The 9526-nt window shown below is 38.7% G+C and overlaps 1 protein-coding gene across 1 annotated transcript in view; it reads left to right on the top strand.

The window, feature by feature from the left end:
- The first annotated feature begins 1394 nt into the window (after positions 1–1394).
- AOPEP (aminopeptidase O (putative)) overlaps positions 1395–9526 on the top strand; it is a 268577-nt gene continuing 260445 nt past the window's right edge. Inside the window, exon 1 of the mRNA XM_065406348.1 lies at positions 1395–2197. Within this exon, the coding sequence (XP_065262420.1) occupies positions 1395–2197 (803 nt within the window). The remainder of the gene's footprint in view (positions 2198–9526) is intronic.

Below are 9526 nucleotides of genomic sequence, written 5' to 3'. Positions count from 1 at the left end.
CCCACCTTCTCTAATTTCTAATCCCCAAAATATTTTATGTTTTAGTTCAATTTTTTAAAAGACTGAGTAATAGAGATGTAAAGTAGTAATCTTTTATATGAAAACAAAGCCGACCACCAAATAGATTTTGGCAAATAAGACTAGAATGCACACAGAAATGCAAAGCGCATTCTGAGCAATCCTACCCTAGAGAAGCTGCACTAAGTGTTTGAGCTGAGATTTTCAATTTCTTGTCTCTAAGGTTTATTACTATATATTCAATAAATGAACAGAAATAGAACATGCTAGAAAATATTCAGTTACAACAAAGAAAACATCAGTGAGCTAAATGATTTTGTACAATTTGAATGTCTCAATCACTATATTGTAAAAACAAAGTATGTATTGGTTCAAAACTTTCATGAAGAACTTCTGTCTTTTATTGCTACAGATGTTGATGCATTTTATGTTTTTCTTCCTTGTATTGGCATTTGCATATTTTCCAGTGAGAAGACCTTTTGTTTGCCATAAGAAGGCTATTATCCAGAATGTTAATGGATTTCCAGCTATTAAGATGTAATGATATACCTTGAGTATCTAACTATACATTTGAAAAATCTCCATGAGCAATCTCAAAGGAATACTTAGAATGCACTCCTGGTAAATTGGCTCATTTTCTTGTAATTTACTAGAAGTGCTGATATGAAAGTACATTAATCCCTGGAGTTACATTGTATATATTAAATTATTACTCTCAAAGTATAAAACATACGAGGCCATTTAGCCTTCTTTCATACTTGTTACTTAGAATCACAGTAGAAAAATAATCGCCGTAATTTGAGGCAAGAAATTAGAAATGATATGTTTAGCATCTTTAAAAACAAGATATGCTGTAATAAAGTAAGTTTGATCTTGCATAAAAACTTATATTTTTCAAAGGGTTGCCAGTGAAAAGAAAGTGGCATTAAGGAAGCTGTATCATTAAAGCTCATTTCCTTTAGTTAACAAACTAATATTTTGAGAAATCTGTTCACTTGGACATCTTCTATGATTGTCATATAGATTAGACTGCCTGCTGTTCTAGCTGCCAGATCTTGAAATCTTTTCTTGAGCAATATGCTCACTACCTCAGTATAAACAAAGGAATTCAATATTTGACCATAGAAATTCTAATAATTACAGCACAGTTATTTTTGTTAATGTCTAGATACATCCATTTCAGAACACTTGTTTAAAATGTTCTTTGATTGTTTTCCCTTCTACAGAGTAAGAGAGAAGTGGTGGAACTGCAACTCACTACACTAACTTATATGAACCAACCGTAATTTATGCCACTGGGAGGCTGAAAGTCCTGGAAACATGTTGTGTAAGAAATGACAGAGAATTTGCAAAGCTGTTGCCTAGCAAATTGGAACATGGAGATGAAGCTGGATCCCGCTAAGGATGACCTACCCCTAATGGCCAACACATGCCACATGCTCGTAAAGCATTATGTATTGGACTTAGATGTGGATTTTAAAAGCCAAGTTATTGAAGGCACCGTAGTTCTCTTTTTTGAGCCTGGGAGCAGTTGCAAAAAAGGAGGCAGTGCTGGGGAAGGAGCCTGCCTTTCACAGTCAGATGAAACATGCAAAATTAGGGCATCTGAACCTTGTCATAGTTCTGTGACAAATGTAAGTGCCCGCTCATCTAAAACAGGATATAATGATTTTGCAGTCTGTGCTAAAGGTGAAAAAGATACTTCTGATAAAAATGGTAACCATAGCAACGGGGAACAGACTTCTGGGATTTCTAGTTCAAAGAACTGCTGTGACATAGAGAATCATGGGAGTGAAGATTTTTTGCTGGTATTGGACTGCTGTGATTTATCTGTGTTAAAGGTCGAGGAGGTAGATGTTACTGCTGTGCCAGGTATTGAAAAATTTACAAGGTCTGCCAAGCTAACTGATGCTGAAGAGCTGAGAAATCTTAGGAATCAGATTGTACATGAACTTGTGATTTTACCTGCGGATCGTTGGAGGGAACAGCTATACTATTACACCCGCTGCAGCCAGGCGCCTGGTTGTGGAGAGCTTCTGTTTTCCACTGGCACTTGGAGCTTGATGATAAGGAAAGCAGAGGTTCAAGCACCAAGAGACTTTCCTCGTGCAATAAGGATATGGTACAAAACAAAGCCAGAGGGAAGATCAGTTACATGGACCACAGACCAGAGTAGCAGGTATGTAACTATTGGCTCTACAGCTGTACACATGTTCATTTTATACGCAGGGAGAGAAGAATTCAGAGTGATGCATTAAATTGGAGTAACTATGCAAAGAAGATAAACATTCATTTTCACTGCTTTCTTTTCATCCTTAGTCTGAATTCTACTGGATTACAGTAAAACAGGTAAACTAAAACAGACAAAACCCTAACAAGATTACATTCCTTAATCCTATATCAAATGATTGCCTTTATTTAGTTTGCATATTCAGGACTGGAAGTAATGGATTGTGTTGCATGTCGGGTAAGGTGTATGTGTCGGGAGGGGAGGGGTAGAGGGTGGGATGAGGTAGTTGTGGGGGAAGAGAATGTTTAAATGAAAGATACTTTCGCTTTAGTATTCTGTGTTATTTTTCCTTCCTAGCATAAGAAACTGATCATATAATATAACAATTGGTATTTGTAATACTGAATAGAATATCTCACAAACTAGCCTTTTGTCATTTATTAATTCTGTACTGAGTTTATAGTTAGAATCTCTTCCTGTTTAGTCTCTCTTAACCAACTTTTAAAATCTCCTTTGTGCATAAAATAAAATACATTGCTGATGGCAGTTAAATTGTGAGTTGCAATTTGAATGGAGATTTGGTTATTATATAGCATTATAAATGTATATAACGCTGTACAGAGCACTTAAAGTTAGGTTACAATCACATGAACTGTAACTTCATTGGATCATGATATTTAAATTGGATTTCAATAGCTTATTGGATTCTTCAGTGGAGATAGTTGAGAAATAACAAATCTACTGTGCCATCACGTTTGACGGTGGTAAAGAACCAGGTTCCAGTAAACTCTTGTCACTCTTCCACAAAACAGAAACTGAGCTGTCATTCAGGGTATGTCTACACTACAGGATTAATCCGAATTTATATAATTCGAATTTAGGAAACCGATTTTATAAATTCGAATGTATTCGGCCACACTAGGCACCATTAATTCAGTGGTGTGCGTCCAAGCTACCATAGTAGCATCGATTTCCAGAGCGTTGCATTGTGGGTAGCCAATAACATTGAATTGCCAATAACATCGAATTGCGGCCACACTAACCTTAATTCGGATTAACAATACCGATTTTGACGCTACTCCTCTCGTCGAGGAGGAGTACAGAAATCGAATTAAAGGGCTCTTTAATTCGAATTAAATGGCTTCGTTGTGTGGATGGGTCAAGCGTTAATTCGAATTAAAGCAGCTAAATCCGAATTAAAGTCGTAGTGTAGACCAGGCTCAGTCTCAGCCACACTAGTGGAAATTGAGTCACTTCACTGAAGTCAGAATTTGGCCCTCTCATTGTGCATAAATCACTTGGACAATTTTATTATTGAACCTCTACTCAAGCTTTGAGCAAAGAGTGTGTTTGCTCATGTTCATTACTAATCAGTAGATATTTCTGGTCCTGAAGGAATATTCATTTGATGTGGGATCTTTATTCAGTGAGGGCATGCATTTTTTACCATTGTATTGAGTGAAGCACGAGGAGGTTGAGTTGCCTGTAATCATACAAGTGTGTCAGTGGCTCTCTGTCCTTCATTTTAGTTTTTATAACTTTCTGGACACCAGCTGGCATCAGACTTTTTTACAAGATGTTTTTTGGTTGTTATTCCAGGTTAATGTTTTGAACAATTGGGAAATTTTTATAGATTAAATCACTAAGTGCTCTTAGTTTTTAATCTTTTCCCCCCATTTGATTCCTAGGGATAGTACTGCTGTTTTTGCTGCTTATATTAGAAGCAGCCCATGGGAGTTGCACAGAAGTGTGCAGGCTTTTATGCTTCTGTAGAGGAAAAGAAAAGACTATGTGGTGATCATTATATCAGAAAGTTTGATGGAAACAGTCTATTGTAGCTTTGTTTTCTGTCTCTTGTAGGTTGATTTTTTAATTGCTATATTCCAGAAACTATTTCCTATCACAAGTTTTCAGATCACAGACAGTTACTAGAATCCTTATTTTCAGATGTTGTGAAATGAGATTTACATATTATACATCTATAAATATAGGGATTAACTCCTTTCCACACCACACAGAAATTTTGTCTTTATTTATTTTTTTCTTTCTGTTTTCATTTCAAAAATAAAATCAATTAATAGTATGTGGGGTGGGGGGGAGTGATGTTATAGTGTTTTATTACTTCTACAATGCCACATATGTGCATGATGCTGTATAGGCAGACAAAATGTCAATCCTTTCTCCAAGTAGTTACAATCTTGGGTTCCAATCTTCAAAAAATTGCTCAAATGAACTCAAATGAATATGAAGGAACAGACTTTCTGTAGTCATTTCAAATGCAATATCTTCTAGTTTGTTTGTACAATGCTTTGAAGATGTAGTATTCAATAAATATATCACAATTTTATTTTATTTTTGTAGATACTTCTGTTTCTGTCATGGTTCATAAAAATCTATTTAAGCAGTGTGATTAGGATTAGTGGGCTGGATTCAGATGAGTATTTGCGTAAGGAAATTAAATACGGCCATAATGGGTTGCATTCCTTTTTTCCAAAGCAAGGCCTGAACGCATGGAATTTCAGTGATTCACTGTTTAACCCTTTGATACTAGAAAATGCATTAATGCTCACAGTAGGAGCTTCCATCCAGCCCCAGGACATTGGGTTTATATGTTAAAAACAGATGCCTTTTCGAGGCTTACTACAAGAGCAATAAATTATGAGGCAAAAAAGAGAAGCAGGCTTGCCTTTTTTTGTTCTTGCCTTTTTCCCAGAAGTCTGCAACAGTAACCTTATTAAGATAAAAGTATGTATAAAACAAAAAATCACTTGAAGTGTGGGAAAGGTGACCAGGGTCCCAATTCAGTGAGGTCTCCCAAATGTTGAGGATGTGAGTAGCCCCGCTGAATTCAGTGAGACTACTCACGCACTTAACGTTATGCTCAAGTATTTTGTAGATTTAGGACCTATCAAAATGTCATTTTAGGATTCCAGGCTTATTGTTTAAGTAAATTATTCCATATTAAATATACTCAGTTTATGATTTTCACAGCTGCCAGCTTTACAACTTAGAGTGTGAAAGTCCACACAGGTTCCTTCTGCCTTTACTCATCATCCACTCTAATAAAGAAATTGCAGTTGGAATTTATTTTACAAGTTGGTTGACATATACCTACAACAGAATTCACCTTACTTTCTCAGAGCTGTTCTAGCAATAAAAGAACCTTCCTTTTCATAATAAAGGAGCAAACAGGACTCCGAATACATATAAGTAACATATTTGCTGAGTCAAATGATAGCATTTTAGTCAGTTCTCTGTCTATAATGACCTTTTAAAATAAAACAAGGATATTCAGCATAATCTCTAGAACAGGGGTTCTCAAACTGTGGGTCAGGACCCCAAAGTGGGTCGCAACCCCAGGACTGGCTTAGACTTGCTGGGCCTGGGGCTAAAGCCAAAGCCCGAGCCCCACTGCCTGGGACCGAAGCCCAAGCGCTGAGCGGCAGGCTCAGGTTACAGGCCCCCTGCCTGGGGCTGAAGCCTTTGGGCTTTGGCTTTGCTCTCTCATCCCACCAGGGGCAGTGGGATTCGGGCTTTGGGCCCCCCCTGCCCAGGGCGGTGGGGCTTGGGTGGGCTCAGGCTTCATTCCCACCTCCTGGAGTCGTGTAGTAATTTTTGTTGTCAGAAGGGGGGGTCGCGGTGCAATGAAGTTTGAGAACCCCTGCTCTAGAACCAAGGGGTTCAAAAAGTTTGAAGTATCTGTACTTATTTGAACCAAATTTCTGAATCTTTTGAGATCACTTACAGCTAATTTTTTATGTAAAAGTATTGACAAAATGTTTTAAAAGCATTCTACCCCTTTTTGTCTTTGTGCAAGCTGTAAAGCTTGCCACTTTCAGCATAAATCTCTTATTTTAATAATAATTATTAATAAATCAGCTGAGGCTCTCGAGTGCATTACAAATATTAATTGATTCACACAGTTCCCCCTTTGATGTATATAAATTAGTGATTTCCCTAATTTACAGGTAAGTAAACTGATGTAGAGGAAGAGTAAGTGAGTACCTTGAGGTCACAGAAGAAGTCAATGGCAGATCTGGGAATACCTAAGAGTCCTGTTTCCCAATTCTCTGCTCACATTGTTAGACCGCAGTGCCTCTACTGTAATAAGAGCCAAAGAATTAGTAGAAAAGTGCTTCAGAACCTTTTCAGAACTGAGGGCTGCATCTAATTTACAAATGGATTTACATGTAACTTTAAGCAGAGATAAATGCATACCGTTTATGTTTACAGAGCACAGTAAATGTACATAGCACTCTACAAAATGTGTAGAGAGGCAAAATGTGTTTGAGAGTTACATCGGAAGGAATGTTAAAAGGGAAGAGTAGAACTGCTTCTTTGCAATGTAAGGCTTTAAAGACACAAACGTTATGCGATGCAGGTAGATTGTTAAGTTGGTTGTTGCAGTTGTTCAGATTCATAACGGAAAAGAACTGCTGGCTTGTATTTCCAAAGAGGATGTTTCCAAATATCAGCCCTCTTATGTAACTGTGATATCTGTTGTTTGTCAAGCATACTGGCACATAAAGAAATTCAGTAAGCTTCTCTCAAGAAATATGCATTGGAACATTGTGAGTCCGTCAATTCTAGATACATCTTGTCCATCTCGTCTTTTGGGTTCAGCTTGTGACATATTTCTGTCCCTTTGAAAGTGTCTGATTTTTTCATCAAATTAACTTTAAAGTCTGTCTGGATTTTTCAGCATAGGGATAACTAAAACACTTGGGTTTCTTGAACATTTATTAGGAAATATGAAAACGGAAAAGACATTCTGTTTCTTTTCATGACTGCAGCCAAGACCTCTGGTCTTGTGGGAGCTGCAGACAAAGGCCCATGACTATCTTCTGCTCTGCTGGCATTTGCAGCCAAAGGTCTCTGCTCCACTCCTAATTTTAATATTGTAGATACTTGTAAGTAACATATTCCAGCATTTATTATTATTATTATTATTAAATAGTCAAGAAGTAGTTTCTGACTGATTAGACATGTGACATTATCATCAGGGTTCCAAGGTAAAACATTACATACCTCCTAACATTTAAAGTTAATAAAGTGGGGGGGGGGGAAGGAGGCACCAGAGTTGTGGTTTCAAAGCGAGCCTTCCCTGCACTTACCCCACAGAGGCAGCGTTGTGGCTCCTGTCCCATGGGGCTGACTGGGCTTGGCCCCTGGTGCGCTGGTCGTAATGCCACTCAGGTTTGGCCCAGTCCCCCTGATGTGGGGGAGAGGTGGGTTGCCAAGCCAGATTTGAGTGGAGCTGCAACTGTGTGTGCCAGGGGCCAGGTTTCAAGGCCTGGGTTGGGGAGCTGAGCCCAGTCAGGCCTGCAGGACAGGAGTGGCTTCAACTGGGTCAGGGTATTTTGTAGGTCAAAGCGAGTCGGTCCCACAGAACCGAGGACTGTTGAGAGGTCTTTATATGGAGGCAGTGCGCACTCAGAACTATAAGCCGTGTTTTGGGGCAGTCTGTCTATAGAATCAAGCAGACAGTATTTCATTGGTTTGCATTCACAGCCAGAAAAGAGGATAGAAATGTAATCATTATTAAAAAAGAAAACTCAAATTCTGAAGAAACTGAGAGGGTACCATATGGCTGCAGGAATCACTTTGTGGGTTGTGCATCAAATAAGAAATAGCTCTTTTCCATCATTCAATTAGACATTGTCATGGTTATAGGCCAGGCTTGGAACAACACTCTGAGTAGACTTAAAAAATCCAAGAAGGGATATACTGATTCAGATAAAATGGGAGCCAACCCAAACCATGAACCAAAACATTTTGAAAGTTTGGATTGGTTCTGTAAGATATTCCTCCCTACTGGGTCCAAAGTCTGTTTTGTGTCTAATGTGCTTTTTGATGATAGCCCTCAAAATCCAATATGAGGCGCAGCATATCTGGCAGTCGCTTATTGGGTAGGTTGCTGTCTTCAAACCTATCTAATCTAGCCAAGTGTTCATTGTCTGGATCTGCCCATTGTGGATTTTCTGAAAAGGGAGACGCGTTCAGCCACTCAGCTGTTTGTTCCCAAAGAAAGAAGGGGAGGGGAAGGGGAAGGGGAAGAGGAAGAGATAAGATGGAGTTGGGGAGAGGAAGAAGGAACAAATTAGATTAGAAAGTTCTCTAATATAATTTTACTTGATCTGATACTGTGCTGAGGGTTTTAGGTAATATTAGGTTTTAGTATTTTGGTAATATTTTTGATAATGTTTTCTATGCAAATATTGGGGACATAAAAATATTGAAAAATATTTTGAAATTGACCCATTTTTCATTTTTTAAACACTTTGAAACTAAAACAACGTCAGAAATTTTTTCATGAAAATAGGTTTTCACTTTTTGGACATCTCTAGCTAGGATAATTTCCCACTCATTACCGCAAAAAAGGGAATGCAATTATCAGGGTAGCCTTGCACACAAGCAAGATTAGTGACTGGATAGAACCCCAGAGTCTAAGCAACTCTCAGACTGATTCCCACCACAATCGCCACCGCTCACTCACTTCTGGAAGCAGAATCGAGTGGGTTGCAGCGCACGTCCTATATTCCAAGCTCTCCGAACACATAGCAGCTTGAAGCTCTAGCAATCATCAAGTTGGCCATTGTGGGTCACCCAATACATATTTATTTTATTATCTTCTTTTCAAACCTTAGGCCCTTTACATTTTGCTGGGACCTTTAGGCACCTATCTTTCCATAGAGACTCAATCTCTGTGGAAACACCACGGTAGGAGCCACAGAGAACTGGACTGCCTAACTGCTTATCTCTCTTCTGTTCTCTAACTCCCCCTCTATATAAATGTCTGAGGCCACCCAGGTAAGGAATTATGAAGAAAAAGAGTGGCCAAGTGTGGGGGTGACTTGAAAATGTTATGGCTATGAGAACTCTAAGAGGGAGAAGACACTATGCTAAGAGAGGAAGGAGAGAGATACAGAGAGGATTGTGAGCTGGGGAGGAGGACAGAAAGGAGGAGAATTGCCATGTCTCTCACTAGCTGTGGTAATGGTAATTAAAAAAAATCGGTGTCTGATAATAGCCGTCTGGAACTGATGGTTATTTAACATAGACACCATGTGACATATTCTGTATAGATAGCAGTTCCCTGATGCTGTAAGGGAAGTGCAAAACCATCATTTCAGGTCGAAATTCTGTATTTCTGGTCCACTCATCTGCTGGTATTGAGCAGCCCTGACCTAAAGTGGGGAATACTGCCAACTTCAAGATACGCTGTAATTGTGTAGCACCATCGCACTGCTGACATTTTAACACGTCTCTAGTGTATAT

This window comes from Emys orbicularis, chromosome 6 (genome assembly GCF_028017835.1).
Source record: "Emys orbicularis isolate rEmyOrb1 chromosome 6, rEmyOrb1.hap1, whole genome shotgun sequence".
In the NCBI taxonomy this organism is placed as follows: domain Eukaryota; kingdom Metazoa; phylum Chordata; order Testudines; family Emydidae; genus Emys; species Emys orbicularis.
Note: the sequence above shows the minus strand (reverse complement) of the source record. Positions and strands in the feature narration are given on the sequence as shown.